Genomic DNA, 20978 nt, shown 5'->3' with positions numbered 1-20978 from the left:
GAGAACAAAACCTGTTGAAACCAGGCAGAGAAGAGCTGGCTGATACAAAAGACCAGTTGGGTAAAAGAGAACTTGGAAAGAACAAAAGCATTGTAATCAGAAGATTCCACCACCAAATGCACCTCACTACTACTAAATCAGCCCAGAAGTGCCAAGCCTGGGGATTCAGAAGCTGTCTATGTGAAAGAGAAATGTGCATTATGGAAACTCAGTCGTGAGTTGAAAAGCAGCTAAGGAGGATCACACAAGAGCTGAAGACAACTCTAGAGTAGAGTTAAGTAGGGCTTCAGAACTATTATTTGCACTGCTTTACTTTTTTGCAGAGGGACACGATGGCTCAGGGGCTAGGACGTTGAGCTTGTCAATTGAAAGGTCGGCAGCTCTGCGGTTCGAATCCCTAGTGCAGCCGTGTAATGGGGTGAGCTCCTGTTATTTGTCCCAGCTTCTGCCAACCTAGCAGCTCCGAAAGCACGTAAAAATGCAAGTAGAAAAAACAGGGACCACCTCTGGTGGGAAGGTAACAGCGTTCCGTGCACCTTTGGCATTGAGTCATGCCGGCCACATGACCACGGAGATGTCTTCGGACAGCGCTGGCTCTTTAGCTTTGAAACGGAGATGAGCACCGCCCCCCTAGAGTCGGCAACGACTAGCACGTATGTGCGAGGGGAACCTTTACCTTTTATTACTTTTTGCCAGTGGTTTGACATTGCCTTTTTCCTGGGGTTGAGAGAAAGTTACTTGCCCAGAGTCACTCAATTAACTTCATACCTAAGGCAAGACTAGAAATCCCAGTCTTTTGGGTTTACCTGGGTGCCTTAACTACTGTGCTGTCTTACTAATTGGTATTAATATTTGTTTCACTATTTTATTCAGTATTTACTTGTATTCCAGGAAATAGCCTGGCCTGTTAAGGAAAACAGGTGACATGAGGTATGATTTAAAATGAGAGTGAGCCAACAAGTATGCTGGCTCCCAAGCTTCATTTTGCAGCCTGCGTGGCTCTCAAGCAGGGGTGTCCAACCTTGGCAACTTTAAGACTTGTGGACTTCAACTCCCAGAATTCTCCAACAGCCAGAAAATGTGTTCTTGAATTTTGTCAACAATCTGCCAAGAAATGATCGTGTGATTTTTCTACTGGACTAGTGGAAATAATTGAATATTGTCGGTGAGTGGTTGAATAGGCCTGACTTATTCCCTTCCTAATCAAAGAAAAATATGTCAACATGCCTCTCTCAAAATGTCAATAGGGATGTCAATAGAAATCAATAGAGTAACAGAGTTGGAATGGACCTTGGAGATCTTCTAGTCCAACCCACTGCTTAGGCATGTCACCAAGTTACACTTCTTTCCTTTCTGACCCTTAGCAACCTCCCTAAAGTACATCAAAAAATACGCCCCTCTCCCTCAGCCATCAAAAAAAATCCTTGATTTGAGAGAATCAAATGGAGAGATATTACATGTTTGGGTCTATTTTTAAGATACTTAAATGCAATATTCTTTTCAGCAATACAGTAATTTGAATATGAATATGGGAGGTTGCGTTGTACAAAACAGATGAGAACATTTCGCTAACTAACTCTGGAAACCTTTCATAGACTCTATTATTTCATTGCCAGTGCAGCGTCCTTAACCTTGTATTGATTGAGGTCACATATCTCCACGTTTTACGAGGGCTGGAGATTTGTATAGAAGCTGTTCCTTTAGGAATTCAAGTATTGTAACAGATTCCATGAGTGTAATATCGTGGATGAATAGATTTGATTAAAATGAATAGATCCAAACGACGTGCCTGCTTCAGAAAATAAAACTATTCAGACAATAAGAAAGCCACAAGTCTGCTTTTTTTTAAAAAAAATGGTTAATGTTTATAAGCCAAAGAACTGGCTATTCATATATGCTGGAAAGTGGCTCATTCCAGTTCTTTTCTCTAGTCTAGTCCATGTGCTGCCATCCAAAGCTGAGTTGTGGAAATAAATTCATGAAAATGCATTTGCTCTGAATTCATCAAAAGGGTTGTGTTCCTGCTGATTGTAAAAGACTCTGACAACAAAGAGCAAGTTTCTAGCGTTTCCTTCCCAGAGGGAATGGTGCGACACCAATACAATTTGAATCTATTTTTGTAAAAAATTGTAAAAAAAAACAAAAAAACCAACTTAATTCTCAAGGAGATGGTAAACAAGTTATTTTCACGACAGGCGAGCAGATGTTGCTTTTTACTGATGGTTTGTTTGTGGAGGTTTAAAAATATTTCATGAGATTATTGCTTTGTATTTTCCACTGAATACGGCTAAAGGGTTTAAGGTATTGATAAAGAATATTTGAATATTTGTAGCTCAGGGTTGAAATGAGAGGTTCTTGGTGCTCCCCGAGCTTGGTGGTTTTCTTGCAGACGTTTCATACCCCAAACTAGGTAACATCATCAGTGCTAGTGGAGAGTGGGGCTTGACCTCTTGATTTAAGATACTGCTGTTCTACAAGATCCAACAGATTGATTTCCAAATTTCTATTGCTATGGAAGCTTGTAAATTAGTTCAAATACTTTTTTTCCCTTCAGATTGGCAAACTATGGGGCCCATTTTGCTGTGGTTTTTAGGAATGGATTCTTTTGGATAAAATTTCAGTAGAAGAGGAATATCACTATCACTGGTGGTAGGACTTGATCCTAAGCTGGTGAGTAAATGTGATTCTTTTTCTCTCTACCCTTTTTATCCAGCATGTAGCTGTGAGACAGGCAGGCTCCTAGTAAGACCCCTACAATGATTTACTTGTAGAAGGGAAATTAAACTGAAAGCAACAGACGCTCTGACATAGAAAGATGGAACTGGACTCGGTATCAATGCAATCCTACGGTACGTATATTAACTTAAATATATTTTCCATTTACAGCTTTCTGTTCAGTTCAGAATTTGCTTGTTAAAAACATTCACAGGCCTCCCCAATCCATACAAACTTTGGACAGCGAACAATTTCAAAATGTAAACATTAAAAATCTATGACAAGAAACTACCAACGATGGCCTCCCAAGCACAGCTAAGGAATCAAAGCCTGCTGAAATAATACAACTTTATTTCACTTTCAAAAAGAGATTTACTGAAGGCCATTATGAGTTGTGTGTCACCTGGCAGAAAACAGGCCTGGCGTGACATTTTCTGTCGCCAATGGCAATCCTCTCTTGCCCCTAATAACAAAGCACAGTGCCAGTCACCTAACACCTCTCCAGGGCAATGAATGAGAAAGTTTAACAGATTTTGTACACCTTAAAACAGCCCTTGGATGATACTGGCATAAATGTGGGGGAGACTTGGGGTGAAATGTAAAATTTGTTACTTACTGGTTCTGTGGGCATGGCTTGGGGGGGGTGTTAATGTGACTGGGTGGGCATAGGCAATTTTTTTTGTTACTTTTAAAAGCATTTTTGTTACTTTTAAAAGCATTTTTTCTAAAACCTCTTCGGCTGAAGAGGTTGTAAAAAATGCTTTTAAAAGCCTCTGATGATCCCAGCTGAGCAGGCTTTTTTTTTTACTTTTAAAAGCATTTTTTCGGCCGAAGAAAAAATACTTTTAAAAGTTAAAAAAAAAAAACTTCTGATGATCGCGCGGCTCAGCTGTGCATGGTGGGGGGCAGGGATTTTTGCTACCAGTTCTCCGAACCACCCGCTGCCATTGCTACCAGATCATGTGATCCGGTCCGAACCGGGAGCATTTCACCCCTGGGGGTGTGTGGGGGGGACAGTTAAGGAGGAGTTAGGGCTTTAATTAATTAATTAAATGAATAGTAGTTTAGGATTAATAAAGTTCATATCATTTAGTTTCCATACTCTGAACATTAATTCCCAAACACATTTCAAAGCAGCTGTTTTAATGCAGGGGTCTCCAACCTTGGTCCCTTTAAGACTTGTGGACTTCAACTCCCAGAGTCCCTCAGCCAGCAAAGCTGGCTGAGGAACTCTGGGAGTTGATGTCCACAAGTCTTAAAGGGACCAAGGTTGGAGACCCCTGTTTTAAGGGATTTATACAGCAGTGGGGGATTCAAATATTTTTACTACTGGTATTGTGGGCATGGCTTGGCGGGCATGGTAGAGGAAGGATACTGCAAAATCTCCAAGTCCATCCCACCCCACTCCAGAGGAAGGGAAGGACACTGTAAAATCTCCATTCCCTCTCCACACCACTAACCTGCTTTCGGGACCCAGCCAATCAGCTGGGACTCCATCAGCTGGGACTCCAGAGGCAGCGAATAGATAAGGGTGGGGCCAATGCCAGAGGTGGTATTTGCCTGTTCTCCAAACCAGTCAAAATTTCTGCTACCTGTTCTCCAGAACTGATCAGAACTGGCTGAATACCACCTCTGGTGCACAGCCTAGGTGACTAGACAACAAGGGAGATGAACCTTATGCAAAGATATGTTTTTTCCTCAGTTTGAGTGGTTCGGTTTATTTGAGATCCTTATTTAGGATTTATTTATTTTCTTCAGCATCCATAGATTCAAAACATTAAGAAATGAACCAATGTAAACATAGTAAACATATCTTCTTTATTCTGTTAAACAAGCACAGAGGGGCTCATTTATAACTACTGACAATCAAGCAGTTGGAATACACAGCAACAAATTATTTTTGGGGGAAGGGTTGTATTTCTCACCTTGAAAGTATACAGTCAGAAAAATAAAAATCTGGCAAGATTAATTCACATTATTATTTTTTTCCATCATCCAAAAGCTGTACAATAAAATTATAGCACTCTTCATGCCAAGATTGAAATGTGGGTGAAAAAGAGAACGCCATCTGCAGGAGGCGTAGGGAAAGGGGCAGGGCTTCAATTCAGACTCCATAACCATCACCTTGCCTTTTTGACTCCACCTACCCCAAAGCTGCTGAGGCCAACTTCTCTCCCACACATTCCCGCTGTAATTAGCAATAAATATATCCAAGCGGCTTTCGAAATCTGTTAGTCATACGATAATGCTATACTTTTATAAACAGATACCATTTAAAGGATTTTACTTTTAGTTACATTGATTTGAGGACCAGACAAAACAAGAGATGAAAAATGTGCTCAAATGGTTTTATGTTGTGATACAGTACATGATAGGTAATATCAACAGCAGAACATAGTATCAGGGTAATTGGTTTTTCCAAACAGTATAAATGAGAATGTTTACTTCTTCACTCCTACTCCAAACACATAATTGTTTTCACCCCAAGAGCAAAGTCCATCCAACTGGGCAATTTGGCTTGTAGGTGACACTGATCTATCATTTATTTGGTTTATTGGAAAAAAATGAATTTATATATATCTAAAGAGGACTTGAAAGTTTTGTTCTGTTTTAAATACTTTATTTATTGTTTAATTTCCCAAGCTTTTTCCTCTTTTCTTTATTCTTTCGTTTCAATTTTATATCACTTTGTCAACACATATGTATAAATAAAGTTTTAGTTTAATAAAATCAAATAGTATACTATTATTAATACAGTATATATTATATACTCTATAGTATATATTAAAATAATATAAAGACAATTTTAGCATAACTTATGAATGAGGCCTGTAATAGGTGGACAGAACATGTTAAGCCATGGTTTAACGATCATATTTCATGGCTAGCTGAGTTCACTAACATGCTGATACTCATAAACTTTGTCTATAAAACTATAAAACTTCTTAGTGCAACAAATATAGTTCTGTGAAATATTATAGTTCTCCTTCCTTGACTTCCAATGCATATTTGACTTATTTTTTATCAGCAGGAATAAAAGTTTTTTTTTTTTTTTTGGCATAAAAAAGGTTGGACCATTTTTTTCCTCCTTTATTGTGCAAAAAAAATGCACAGACTTACTATATTTGAAAAAGTAAAATAAAATAGATAAGTGAATAAAGTGCGGTTCCTTTCCTGAGTTCCCCTAGCCTTTTGTTTTGCAAATATTGTAAAGCATGCATATTAAAGCTAAGTCAACATTTTATATTGCTGAAATCCAACTGCCACACCAAAATCATTCAACTAACTCCACAAAGCACAAATTATATTCGCTTTCATTAATATCTTCAAACAGAAGGTTAATAAATGGTACAGTAAGACGGAAATTCAAATAATTTCAATTTGTCATTCAAAATGCTTCTTTTTCACAAAACAGACATTTAGGCTTCTCTTTTCTCCCACGTAAATTTCCAAGGCCCTTTTTCTGTTCTGGCTGCCCCAACCTTTTCACCTAAACTTCATGCTGAAAGGGAACAAAGAGGTGGATGAAGAAGGCGTTGCGTGTGCTGAGAGATGGGTGACAGTTTTCAACAGGCTTTCCAAAACATTCATAGGGACAAATCCCTTTAAAAAGTGCTCTGCTTTATTTATACAATTATCAACAAAAGTTTATTTCCCACTGAGAGTCTCTCAGAGGCAACCGCTGCATAATAAAATTCTCCTAAAATTATCCTCCCCAAAACTAAAAAACCCAATAATGATCCTAAAAGGCACACATTCCTCCAAAGGTGTTTTGTGCAAACCTATCATATATATACCTGCCATCTCTGGATTGCAGGGTAAAAAAAATAGTTTTATTGTTTTTAGTTACTGAGTATTTATCCTACATACTTTACAATATATCAGAGTAAAATAGAGCAGTTATACAAATATTAAACTCAGAGATCATACTCTAAAGCTGTGATAGCGAACCTATGGCCCGGTGCCAGAGGTAGCACGCAGAACCTCCTCGGTGGGCACACGCGCCATCACCAGCTGCTCTTCTGGTTCACCAACCAGCTGGTCTTTACAGGCGCCAGAGCACCTGCAAACAGCCAAAACTGGGCAAAAAAAAGGCCGTTTGAGAGCCATTTTCCAGGCCTTTTCTGGGCCATTTTTCAGTCTGTTTTCCGGGCCATTTTTTGGGGCGTTTTTGGCCTGAAAATGGCCCAAGAAACAGGAGGAATGACCAAAAGACAGGCATGCATGCACTAGCCAGCTGGTCTTCGGATTTCCAATGCTCCGGCGTGCACACATGCACACACATGCACGCACATTCTGGTTTGTGCACTCGGTGCCGAAAAGGGGCGTGCATAAGAGCACAAAAGTGCCTACCGTTCCTGTCCTATTGTTCTTTTCATTATAATATTATATGCATACTTTTACTTATACTTTTACTTATATATACTTTTTCTCTCATGATGAGTTATTTTTATGTTGATGATTGTATATACTGTTGTGACAAAATAAAAACAAAATAAAAAAATAAAAAAAAGGGTCGCCATCACTGCTCTAAAGCAAAAGCCCCCTTTTCCATATTGATTTGATTGTCAAGATTGCTTTGAACTGTCGAGTAAGAATGAATTTACAATTTGAACAAACACTTCCAATTAGATTGCACCCAATTGACCCATATCAGTAAAATATCAAGGCTACAGCCTTATCCTCATACTAAAGAGGGCCTTTTTCTCACTTGAAATGCATCCATAATGAATCCATCATATTAATCCAAATTTAAATTAACCACATTACAGCTTTGCATTATGTGTGAACAAAGCCATCCTGGATGACATAAACTGTGAACATGGGATCTGACTCTCTTCTTTTTATATCCTCATTCACCATGCCATATTTGCAGTTAAGCAATCTGCACTTTGATGGACAAATGTAAAGGTGAAAGTTTCAGGAGACGTGTCACTCCCCAGAAGAGAGATAAGGAAACAGATCTTTCAATTCCTGATTGGGAAACCCTGCCAAGATCACATGAAATCTATTTAAGGAGGAAAGTTGTAGAAAATGGACACCACCCAAAACAAGTGTGTTTTGTTTCTAAGTCAATGAGAGTAATTGTAATACATTCACAAATAAGATCCCTAAATTCTCATCAGATACATTTGTAAGATTTGGGTTTTTATATTTGAAGAGAGGAAATGCATGGTGCAACCATCTCTGGATATTTTTATTAAGGTGTAGGTGGAAAGATTTATTCCAAATGCAAATTCACTTTATTTTAAAAATTGGGGCCCGCTTCCCGTCCTCCTCAAGCGAGATAGATTTTTGGCATAATTTTTATTTGTTTTGTCACTGCCAAGTTGGCCACCTTTCTTGTGCATATCAGAAACATACTAAATAAAACCAGCATAACAACAAGGCACTGCATTTCTACCCAGTTCTTCCAAACCAAACGATAACTAGTTGAGCTTTTTTCAGCATAGGAATCCAATTTACACAGAGCTTGAAAATGGAACCACCAGTTTGCCAGCCACATAAACCCCCTCGATATTTCTGTCATCACCTGAAATTATAAAGATGAATGAGATTATTTCCTTAAAGTATGCATTCATTACTACTTCTATAAATTTTCCTAAATGATACACATATAATTGTGAATTTTATTTATAAACATGCATATAGAGAAGAATCAAAATATAATCAAAGTCAAGTTTTTGGAAGAATCACATTCTTCCAAAAACTTGACTTTGATTATATTTTCTCTGCTGGATATCTATGATCCGTTTTTTTATTTATTTGTTTTCATTGTTCCTGCTGTTTAAAATGTAAGCCACCCAGGGTTGCTTGGAGTTGGACAGCTTCTAAATAATATAAATAAGTTACAATAAAATTGAAGTCGTGATTAAGTTCCAGAGTATATCTTTGTAGCAGATTCTTCAGATTCAATTCTGTCCCAGTGATTTTTAATGAACGCCGTGTGGTGGGATTTGAAGTACTGAAGGATACCCAGAATTAAGCATTCCCTGACTGTCTGCTTTTACCCAGAAGTCTGTTCCATTGTTTCTCCTTCCCCTCCCCAACATCTTCCCCACCCCACCCCCACCCCCCACCCCCGTGAGTAAAGTGCAGTAAGATTTTACAGTTAAAGATATAGTTTGGTGTCATCATGCATAGTTCATATCTGGAGTCAGTTCACGTACAGAATTCTGAACTCATACAAGCAATCTTATCATCTCCTAACTATACTGCTGCATAGATAAACCAGAAAATCATAGACATAATCGCAAATGCTGCCATAGTGCTATACTTTGGAATAAATTACATCCAAATTCTTTTGGGAAATATTATAGATGTGGATATGATTATTTTATAATGATTTTGATTCTATTAAGCTTGGGTTAACCATTACAAGAATTCCCATGTTGACTGCAACAAGGCTAAAAGACACCAGATTGGAGAATGCTGCTCTAAATACATTAAAAGATTTAGAAGACATACTTGAAAGTTGAAAGGCAATATATACAAAAAAGGTGATTTGTACAAGAAGACATCAGTGAGAATTATCTATAATATTCCTTTCAACTTTAATGGCAATATGTATCCTATCAAACACAATATGCCAAGAATACGAAGAAAATATAAGAAAAAATAAATTGTCTTTAATCTGTAAATTCATCTTTTCCCAGCGTTTTGTACTGCGCAGAAATCACGTTTTGTACAAGTGATTTAAAAAACACTTCCATAATGGAAGAATTAATGCTCAGTGTGAATGATAACATTTCATTATAGTATAAAGTAATAAGTATTAAACATACACACATACAATGATATTTTAAGAACTTTTTTTAAGAGCAAAGGGGAATACATTAATAACTATAGAAGAAAAAACCTACTTTGCAATCATATGAAACTATCTGTACAAATTATAACTGGTATACCTACCAAGATACAGGAATTTTTCAATTATATCCTAGGATGTGAGGGAAAAAGGGAAATATTCAAAATGTAGTTCTTTTTTATTGTAAAAGTAGATAATAAAACATTACTAATTTGTAAAACTAAACAAATATACCATCACAAAAAGAAAAACTCAAATACAGCATGAATCCAAGAATACCCAGTATCGTAAAATATTGAAGAACTAGAATAAAGTTTCTTCTGATGCAAATTAGTTTTCAATAAATGTTTTCATTTCTTTCATTTTATATTTTTGTTTACATTGTCAGGGTGTCCTATTCCTTTCTTTTAACGGAATCTTGGAATGTTCAGGGTGAGGGCCCCGATCAAAAGACCTGTTACAATTTTTCTAGGAATCTTCTGAGATTGCTTATTTAATCAATTAACTGTTAGGGTTAGGGTTTTTTAACTTCAGAAAAAATACTACCCAATACACTGCTGGTTAAGAAAAATGGACTGACAAGTGAACTGTTTGATCAAATGGAGTCAAGTTTGGGTTTCCTCAGTCCCACTTCAGCATGTCTATTAGAATTAATTTTTTCTCATAAATCAAGGTTTTTTAAAAATATGCATTTATGGCTTGTGCGGAAAAAGATTACAAGCATCTCCAAATATTGTAATATAAATTCAGCATCAACTCATCTAAACCTTTAAGAGATAGGAGTGATCTCACAAATACTGTACGCTTGGAGTTTCAAAAACCCTCAAAATTTTTCAGCAAACAATTCTAATTGTGAGATCATGATCATGAGATAAGAATAGGAAATGAAGAATTGGAATCAATCCATAATTAGAGACTGTATTAGAGACATGCAAAATGGGATCACCAAGGATCAACATCAGGATTGGCACTTTTTAATTTGGGAATAAAAGGTGTGAAATTACCAGGACTAGAGATGCAACACATTTTATCTAAGTCCAAGTTTAAGAGAACTAATCTCAGTAAGAAATTCCAACAATGCTTTTCCAAATGAATGAATTGGCTTTTAAGTAGCAAATGCTGTGAAATGAAATCAAAACATGGAAAATGGTCCATGTTTTTTCTAAAACAAACATATTATTTGAGCTGACTGCAACTGATAAAGAAAAAGTTACTATAGAGTCAAAATTAACAGGAAAGTGAGAAAGTCAATCCAGTTGGTTGCTACTATTTAAAAAAAGAAAACTAATTTCATGCTAGCAATCATTAGGAAAGTAATGAAAAATTGTAATGCCAATAATTTTGTATCAAAAGAATACAAGAGCTCTGACATAAAATCTATCACACGTTACCCAAATATATTGTAGATCTGCAAAACATGCAAAACCAGGATCCAAAATGATTGACTTGTAAGGAAACTTTGCAGCTTTTCTAGTGCTTTAATTTAGATGAAACAGCGGTAAAAAGAGGTAAGTCAGAGATAATAAAATCCTGAATGGTGTGAAAAATATAGACCAAGATTTCTTCTTTCACATGGTTAGAACTTGGAACAATTCATTCAAAGTAAATGGGGGAGGGAGGTCCAGTAAAAGGAGCTATTTTGTTTACCTTTTCCAAGGTAAATTATGGAATTTGTTATGAGCTAATGCAATGATTGCTCTTAATTTAGGTGATTTTTAAAAGGAGATTAGATACATTAATGGAAAATTCTGCTGTTAGTTAAGCACTAGTCTTAATTTACCTCCTAAACCACTGGAATGCATGCCATAGATATCAGCTTCTAGGAAGTAATAATGCAAAAGAAATATCACCATCTTCTTCATGTTTATGAGCTTCCTATTACGACTGTTCGATTGGTGTGTGACAGAGGATGCTGAATGGATGGATTGTTGCATGATAAAGCAAGGTTCTTACGTTTTTATGAAACAACTAGAAAGCTCACTGGGCTTGAATGATACTTGTGAGGCAGGCAGACTCAGGAGCAAGAATTATTAGGGTTTCTGAGATGGTTTATACTGCCAGTAGGATAAAGTACATAACCTTAAAAAACTGTTGAAGGAATTCTCTAGATCAGTGTTTCTCAACCTTGGCAACTTTAAGATAGGTGGACTTCAAATCCTGGCTGGAGAATTCTAGGAGTTGAAGTCCACCCATCATAAAGTTACCAAGATTGAGCAACACTGCTTAGATCAGTGGTCACCAACTGGTGGTCCATAGACCACTGGTGGTCCACGAGAAAATTTTGGTGGTCCGCAGAAAAATTATTTGCATTTTTTATATTGCACTAAATCAGGGGTCCTCAAACTATGGCCCCTGGGCTGGATACGTGCAATGAACATTTGTGTTGCCACAGAGTGTCTCCCCCTTCGGGGTCTTTTTGTGTGGGTCGGAGGGAGGCAGAAATTCCGACTTGGGGTCTGCTTCAGCCTCCTGGTGTGCGGCTTTGGGCGAAGGCTGGAGGAAAGTGCCGCAGGTGGCAAAGAGCCAGAGGGCCTTCTTCCAGTGGGACTGCATCATGGCCTGGAACTGGCTGACCATCTCAGCCCGCTGAGTCTCCAGGCGCTAGTACCTGGCCTTGTACTCCCGCAGGTCTTCCCTCTGCTTAGAAAGGCTATGCTTGTAGTCCTTAGTGAGGTGCTTCTACTGAGCCTCCTTCTCAGCCAGATCCAATTTGAACTGAGCCAGCTGTTTTGCCAACTCTTTCTCATGGTGGCTGCTTAGCTCCAACAACTGCTTCCTTTTGGGGCCGTAAGGACCCCAGGCAGGCAGGCAAGGAGTGGCTAGGAGGGGAGGGGCGAGTAGAGCCGACGAGGTGCCCCTTGTCGTGAGTGACATCAAGTTGGACACACCCATCCAGTCACATGACCACCTAGCCATGCCCACCGAGCCAGTCATTAGGCAGATTATATTAGTGGTCCTTGGGATTTAAAATTATGAATTTAGTGGCCCCTGAGGTACAAAAGGATGGTGAACCCTGGCTTAGATCAACTTATACTTTAAGATAAGTTACTCTGAGTAACTCTATCCTCCCTTCTCATGCTCCTCCCAATCTGCATGGCTGAGGTGTGTCTCTTGCACTTGTTTCCTTCCTGCCTATTCCCAGGGCCTGCTAGACATTCCATCCTATGTGGATTCCTCCATACATATGCAACGTACTTCAGTTATATAGTATTTGATTACCTCAATATGGTCAGAAGCAAATAGATCAAAAGGACTATCTGAAGCTTTGGCGTTGATAAGCAGTGCATCAAATTCCTTGCCAACTTCAAAGTTTCCAATTATACAATCCAATCCTAAAGCTGTAAATTTAAAAAAAAAAGAATCTCTTTATTTATACACCATGAAATTAACTATATTACAAGTGATGCTTTTTGAAATCAATAGAAAGGACCCAATAATACATTTACAAAGGTTCTATTTGTGTTGTTTGTTGCAGTTCTGTTATGACTATAATTCTAATCTAAATAACAGAGGAGGAGAAAATGTCTCAAATTCTTTAAAATAAAATAAAATTTGATGACCAAAAGAAGGATGAACATTCGGCATGGAATTGATCCAGCGTCAATTCTGAGGAGTACTGTTTTTAAAATACTAAATTTTAATAACTTGGTACTGAAATAAACTCTCTTTCTAGGGTGCTTTTCCTAATCCTCTTTAATATACTTTCCATATTAAACAGCAGGGGGCAGTAGAATATCAATAGCCACATGCCTGTCAAAGTTTAATCAGAGAAGCAGAAGAGGATCAAAGTAAATTTATGGATATATAGACCATTAAATCATCTGTTTCAAACCAGGAAAAGAAGCATCAGGGGAACAAATTTGAATCCCAGCCATACAAGAAAGAAAAATGAAGTGTTAAATGCTTGTAGATGTGAAAATATCATTCAAATATTTTAAACATTTTAAACTTATTTATAGAGCTCAACAAATGAGAATCCTATTTGTTCATTCATATAGATTTATATTCTCCCTTATTTTATAGCATATTGGATCAGTGTTAGATCAACTCCAATCTGCCACACAAAATAGTCATGTGAGAAGGAGAAATAGCAAATGATCCAAAATCATCCATTGGATCTTCAGAGTAAAAAGTAGTACTGAGTAGAGCAGGGGTCTCCAACCTTGGCAACTTTAAGGCTTGTGGACTTCAACTCCCAGAATTCCTCAGCCAGCGAAGTTGAAGTCCACAAGCCTTAAAGTTGCCAAGGTTGGAGACCCCTTGGTCCTCATTTAGCACTGTATCTACTACACCACGTGGGAATATACATATTTTAGCAGTTTTGTTAACAATGTCACATTAAGCTATAGAGATTTAGTATTTTTAATTTTGTCTTATATGATGTGTGAGCTCTTTAGAAGGCCAGATCCTGAAGATGAAACTGAAATACTTTGGCCACCTAATGAGAAGGAAGGACCCACTGGAGAAGAGCCTAATGCTGGGAAAGATTGAGGGCAAAAGAAGAACGGGATGACAGAGAACAAGGTGCCTGGATGGAGTCACTGAAGCAGTAGGCATGAGTTTAAATGGACTCCAGAGGATGGTAGAGGACAGGAAGGCCTGGAGGAATGTTGTCCATGGGGTCGTGATGGGTCGGACACGACTTCGCAACTAACAACAACATGATGTGTGAACTGTTTCTTTCTTTCTTTTTTTTTAACGAACCATGAGTGAGAAAACTATGGTTACACATACAGGCTGCATTTGGTCAGTATAATGAAGTGATTAGGATGTAAGATATGCTAACATTCAAATGGAAAGTTTATTCCAAACCAGGCTAAAATATCAGATGTAATTTCTGTGTTTTGGGGACAGACAATTAAAAATAAGGGAATTACCTTGACTTCCTGCAAGAGTTGCTAGTCGGAATGCCTCCTTCAGAGTTAAGCCTTTTTCACCTGTTTCACAATTAAGGTGAAGGACTTCAGATACCACAATTGTATTTCTGATAGCATCAAGCATGGAAACAGAATAGCCACCAGCAACATCTAACAATAGAGCAGAACATTACAATCAATCTGGAAGGCTTATGCATTAGATGGAAACAGGAGTTTCATTAAATATGCATGCAGATGCTTATGATTACAACATAGGTATGATCTCATCTAGGCAACTGAAATGTATCTTCCAGGAATTCACTATTTACAGGAGGTTGTCCATGCTCTAGGTCAGAGGTGCAAAAAGTGTTGCCAAAGATCAGAAATAGCTTGCCAGCATATATCTGGGGGGTCCCAAAGCTTAAATCGTGAGACAAAAAGTTTGCTCCCCGTTTTGCAGTGAAGAGTTCAGAAACAAAAGAGCTCTTAAGCCACCCATTTCATCTCCTGAATCTCCTCCTTCAAAGAAGCCCAGACTCCACCCATTTATGAGGGGCAGGCCCAGGAGTGAAATCCAGCAGGTTCTGACAGGTTCTAGAGAACCGCTATCAGAAATTTTGAGAACCGGTAGTGGAAATTTTGAGTGGTGCAGAGAACCAGCAAAAACCACCTCTGGCTGGCCCCAGAGTGGGGTGGGAATGGAATTTTGAAATATCCTTTCCCTGGAGTGGGGTGGGAATCAGTGGTGGGTTGCTCCCGGTTCAGACCGGTTCGCAAAAACCAGTAGTAAAACCGGTGGAAGGCTCCTCCCACTGACCCAGACGTCCGTGCGCGGTCCCATTGCGAAACAGTAGTAAAGATAAGAAGAACCCACCCCTGATGGGAATGGAGATTTTGCAGTATCCTTCTCCTGCCACACCCACCAAGCCACACCCACCAAGCCACACCACACCCACCAAGCCATGCCCACAGAACCGGTAGTAAAAAAAAATGGATTTCACCACTGGGCAGACCTGGTGGTACCAATAAGGTGACAGAAGTTGAGCATTCTTGCCACAGGCCATTCCAGTTCAGGATGGACAGTGGTACTGCTATAGCTGTAATCTCAAGGATAAAGCCAAGATTCTGTACCTCAGCTGCTCCTCAAAGGATGGTAAACAGGCAAATGATAAACAGATCCACGGTCAACATCTGAGATGATAGGGCATGATGGGGCTGATGTTTATAAATATTTGATAATCAGGCAGTGGCTGGAGTGGCCTGTAGATGGTTGGTTTATTATGTTTTATTTATTCATCGTATTTATATAGCTGCCATCTCACAATCAAGTGACTTTATATAAACATATAAATGTTTACTGTAAAAATATTTTTATAAGACAGTTATGTACTTTCCCAAGCAGCTGTCAGAAAAAGTTCCATTTTATTTATATAATTCCATTTTATTCATGGAATATCTTTTTACATATGTTTGAATACTGGTAATTTCAAATGGTCACTGAGTGAATAAGCAAGGATATCTGTATTTCATCTGCCTTGTGGGCTTATGTATGTGACCCATCTCTTTTTTAATCTTTTAAAACAATACCTGAAAGTAAAGACATAATAAATCACTAACCTGTGCCTAATCCAAGTTTTACATTGTGGTTCAGAATCTTCCTTGTGTTTAAAAGGCCACTCTTCAATCTAGATTGAAAATAGAAGAATGAAAGGATATCATTTTCCTAAGTAAAAAAAATATGGATGTAACAGATGTGTTGATGTATTAAAAACAGTTCACAAAGTGCTAGAACAAGATGTAAAACAAGCCTTGCTTTAAGTATAACTTCGTAAGTGTTACTGCTATGAACATGTTCCACTTTAACTAAGCTATCCTATATTTAATGCAGCTGAATCAAAAAAATTCAGTATGCAAACCTAATGAGAACATAGTACCTCAATACTGTTCATTAAAACATTTTCATGCTTCTGTGTGACCTGGAAAAAAGATGTGGTTGCTTTAAGAATCACATTAATTTTAATTACCAGATAGATTCCTTAAATTAAAGACATTCAGACTCCCGTATAAGTCTGGGGGGAGGGGGGGAAGGCATGGCTGCTTTAATGAACAGAAGATAAATGCTGGGGTCCTATGAATTTTTTTTTAAAGTCTTGAATCATTTCTGAAATGTCTATAATCCTGGTATTTAAGCTTGGGCATAAAATGAGTAAAATCCAAGCACATAAATTGGATTTTTCTGATATTATAAATATGTGAAAGGAGATTGAATGGATCAACCATTGGAAATGTGTTTTATGGAATTGATGAGTACATTTTAGGTTCCCTGTCTCACTTTAAGACATCCAAGATTCATATCTGAAAAATTTTGACAATCAAATATTTTTAATATTTAATCCAGATGTGCCTTGGACATGTTGCCCTGGACATCTAGTAATATGGTCCCATAAGATTGTAAACTTTTAATATTATTTTGTCATTTATAAAAATTATGTTTATATATTTTATATATGGCCCAAGGCAATTTTTCATCACCAAAAGGTTGGACACCTGTGATATAACTCATCACTTTTTAAAAGCAACCTATCACAAATTTGTTCTCTCCTTTTTTATATTTGCTATTTAGGACTGCGAGAATAATTCAATATGTAGCCCAAGAGCACCAGATTGGGAAAGATTGAACAGAAACTCATTTCTTGAAAGTCATTACTTTGTGACACTATGTTACTCACGATATATTTGAATTAGGACAATGTATAATGGCAGCTCCTCTACGTTTAAATATGTCCAGTTCTTCATCAGAAAGATAGCAGCCATGAGCCATTATAGTCTAAAAGTAAATACAGTAATATTACCTTTACTTATTTAAATTATTTCATTTCGACAATTCAAGTTTTAAAATAACAATTTTAGGATCTATTGTGAAAATCACTATAGCAATAACCTGTAATGCATCACATATTGCTCAACATTTTTAGTAAAAATTTCAGTCTTCCAATTCCTTACTGAAAGGCAATTAAAATGGCACCCATTTTGGGTTACTAGTTAGATGCTTATATTTAATACTGTTCCTTCAGATGTTCACATTTGCAGATAAAGTAAATAAACATTCATCTTAATAGGCCCACGGTATAACCCTTGACAACCACTGCTTACTTCTATGGTAGCAATATGCATTGAGCTTAATGGGAGTTCTTTCTGAGTGGATAAACATGAATGTGCTATTCATGTGGAATGTGGAATTTTCATGCAATTCTTATAATAGCATGTGAAAACTGGGAGCAGTTAGAACTTTAAAGTTGTGAGCTTAACGTAATAGAACAAGGCTAGATTACAAGGAAAAAATATAGGAAGGTTTTTTTTAAAAAAAGGGAAGATCATCCATAATTTTTTTTTTAAAAAAATTCTAAAAGTAGCCTAGTATGTATTTGAAATGCATTTTTGTAAATGGTAGCTGATATATATATATAAAACATTTAAAATTTTGTGACCTACCAAATTATCTGTCTTGCCAGGTAAGCATAAATGAACTAAATACAGGCAAAGTACAGAACAATATATTTTATATGTTCAGCCAACAGCCAAAGGGATAGAACGTTCTGTATCCCTTTGCCACTACCTAGTAATCATCTGAACTTATGCAACCTAGAGCTGAATGATAAATAGCTTCTTGAAATAAACATTGTTTTTTTATTGTTTTTCTAACATAAATAATTTATCCACAAGTTTTAAGATCTATATATAAATGATGAGTTAAAGAAAATCAGAACACATACAACTGAACAATGCCCGTTTTGTTAGCTTGATCATCATTGATTCTACTTCAGCAGTAATTCAACACTTGTAACTCCAAAAGCAGCATTACTCAAAATATCTTCACGATTGATACAAATAACCAACCTTGTTTGTAAGCAGCTTGTTTTTATCATATAGCTCTGTATAATGTTGATAGTGTGGAAACGTGCTTTCTATAAGTCTGAGCTCCCCTTTAGACTCACTTATGTGACTCTGTAAGATGGGAGAAACACAGAGACAGTGGTCAGTATTTCACATAATTTCACACCTTGAGAGAATAATAGGAACATCTTCATACATGCAAGCTATTGAAGCTATTCAATACAAAGCTACATTTTAAATGAAAACAATATTTATAAAACTTCATATCATGTCACGTACTATTGGTAGTTTTATGGTAAATTATATTATTATTTGAGAAGTTTTTTAGACAAAACAATGCAAAAAAAAGATTAAAAATAGAAGAGAAACATTTTGCTTTAATAGATTTTAAAATCCTTACAAAAATTAATGATATAAAGAACCACGAAGCAGAGGTGGGTTTCAGCAGGTTCTGGAGAACCTGTAGCAGAAATTTTGAGTAGTTCGGAGAACCGGTAGTAAAAATTCTGACTGGCCCCACCCCCAACTATTTTCTGCCTCCTGAGTCCCAGTTGATCAGGAGGAAATGGGGATTTTGCAGTAACCTTCCCCTGGATAGGGGAGGGAATGGAGATTTTACAGTATTTTTCCCCTGCCATGCCCACCAGGCCACACCCACCAAGCCATGCCATGCCCACCAGGCCACACCCACAGAACCAGTAGTAAACAGTTTTGAAACCCACCACTGCACGGGAGCATTGTATGAAGCAAAGCTGCTTAATCTAGACCACATTTTGAAATGTTGGAATACTGAATTTTAGATGTTTAATTTGAACAAAGAGCTGATGGAATCTCCCTTCATAGCTGAGAACAGTATTTTAAAGAGACAGATAATACAGACAGCATAGAAGAAGCCTGAATAATGTTGGGCTGCTTCAATGCATAGCAGATTAGAGCTGTGTTTATTCAAGTTTTAAAATATTTCTTCCACTTAATTTTCAATTGACACACACCAATATTTATGATCTAACTTAATCCTGGAAAACAAAGTTGAACTAGGTCAGCAGGAAGTCATTTTATTTTACAGTACCTGATGATTTAAGAAAGCAACAGCTGAAATTCATGAATCATACTTTACAGAAAAAAAGTCAACACATTGTAATTAAAGACTGAAACAAATGGATATTGAAATGCAGTGACTTGTTATTTAAGGGATATAAGAATGATGCAGGATCATAACAACAACCTACATAGTCCAGTCGCCATCATAGCAATAGCCCTCTTCATCCACTGATTTCATTGTGTCTTACTTAGCTACTCTACATATTTTCAGTGTGGCAAATTCTTGCCTCCTGTTGATTGAAACATGATAGCTATTTAAAAATTCAAGGATTCCTATCAAATAAAAATATTTCATTAATAAAACTTAATTGCATTGTTCCAATATTCTACCTGGGTTCTTTGTTTGCTTGTTTTAAGATAGAATGCATTGGTTTGATTGAGTGCAGGTAGTTCTCAATTTATAACAGATCTCCCCAGAATTTATTTGTTTGTTTGTTTGTTTATAAATTTTATTTGTTGCCCATCTCATATCCAACAACTTACAATATAAAACATTGAAAAACATTAAAATCATCCATTATAAAAACACAGCAGATAAAAACATTAATAGATAAAATAAAGGAGAAGAGATAGCAAAGAAACCAGACACATGGAGGGGAGAGGAGAACATTGAATTTTAATTAATTAATTAATCCACCACCTCCAATATGGAACTCCTCAGATGGCTTGGGTTCCCAAACCATCTGGTAGAGCCAGGTATTGACTTTCAAAAGGGTGAGAGCCAATCTCATTTCAGGTGGTAAGATGTTCCAGAGCAGAGGTCTCCAACCTTGGCAACTTTAAGCCTCGCGGACTTCAACTCCCAGAATTCCCCAGCCAGTAGACGACGTCTGCAAATTGGCAGCTATTACAAGCAGGCAAGGCAGCTTTCATTCAACTGCCAGCATCACAAGCTATGATGAGCAGCATATCCTGATAGGAGTCCTGCCTGGGCCTTTATCTGGAGCTCAGCAGCAACTAGATTAGGAACAACCACACTGAAACAGCAACTCATCCCAACTAAAATAAGAATGTCTAGGAAAACGCAAAAAGATTGTGCCTTATTTTAAAGACTTTGAGACTTTTGCTTGGACTGAGTATTAAAAGATTGAGTATAAAGGTCTGAGCATTAAAAACATTCACGTGGCAACATCACCTTTCAAGATCCTAGAACAGGGGTCTCTAACCTTGGTCCCTTTAAGACTTGTGAACTTCAACTCTCAGAGTTCCTCAGCCAGCAAAGCCAGCAAAGCCAGCAAAGCCAGCAAAGCCAGCAAAGCTGGCTGAGGAACTCTGGGAGTTGAAGTTCACAAGTCTTAAAGGGACCAAGGTTGGAGACCCCTGTCCTAGAAGGGTGGAGTGACAACACCGAACAAGAGCTTGTTGTTGGAGGAGGTGTGTATTGTAATAAAGAATTCTGTATAGATTTGCTATGCTGTGGTGTGTCCAATCCTTGGAGAGCAAAGAATCCCCGCAAACCATTTTCTTCATATTAATAATGAGCTGTTATTTCATAGACTAGACCAGGGGTCTGCAAACTTGGCTCTTTTAAGACTTGTGGACTTCAACTCCCAGAATTCCTCAGCCACCTTTACTTCTGGGAGTTGAAGTCTACAAGTCTTAAA

The 20978-nt window shown here is 37.5% G+C and overlaps 1 protein-coding gene across 2 annotated transcripts in view; it reads right to left on the bottom strand.

The window, feature by feature from the left end:
* Positions 1–3953: 3953 nt before the first annotated feature.
* The window catches only part of GDA (guanine deaminase), a 58039-nt gene continuing 41014 nt past the window's right edge, over positions 3954–20978 (bottom strand). The window contains exons 8-15 of one of the 2 annotated variants that reach the window (XM_058165787.1): positions 18277–18384; positions 17109–17206; positions 15997–16064; positions 14401–14550; positions 12743–12861; positions 11304–11342; positions 9628–9655; positions 3954–8248 (exon numbers count right to left, since the gene is read on the bottom strand). In XM_058165787.1, the coding sequence (XP_058021770.1) occupies positions 11307–11342; positions 12743–12861; positions 14401–14550; positions 15997–16064; positions 17109–17206; positions 18277–18384 (579 nt within the window). In that variant the 3' untranslated portion in view covers positions 3954–8248; positions 9628–9655; positions 11304–11306. The remainder of the gene's footprint in view (positions 8249–9627; positions 9656–11303; positions 11343–12742; positions 12862–14400; positions 14551–15996; positions 16065–17108; positions 17207–18276; positions 18385–20978) is intronic. The other variant, XM_058165786.1, reaches the window with a different exon arrangement.

This window comes from Ahaetulla prasina, chromosome 2, assembly GCF_028640845.1.
Source record: "Ahaetulla prasina isolate Xishuangbanna chromosome 2, ASM2864084v1, whole genome shotgun sequence".
NCBI lineage: Eukaryota > Metazoa > Chordata > Lepidosauria > Squamata > Colubridae > Ahaetulla > Ahaetulla prasina.
This window is presented reverse-complemented; position numbering and strand designations above follow the sequence as displayed.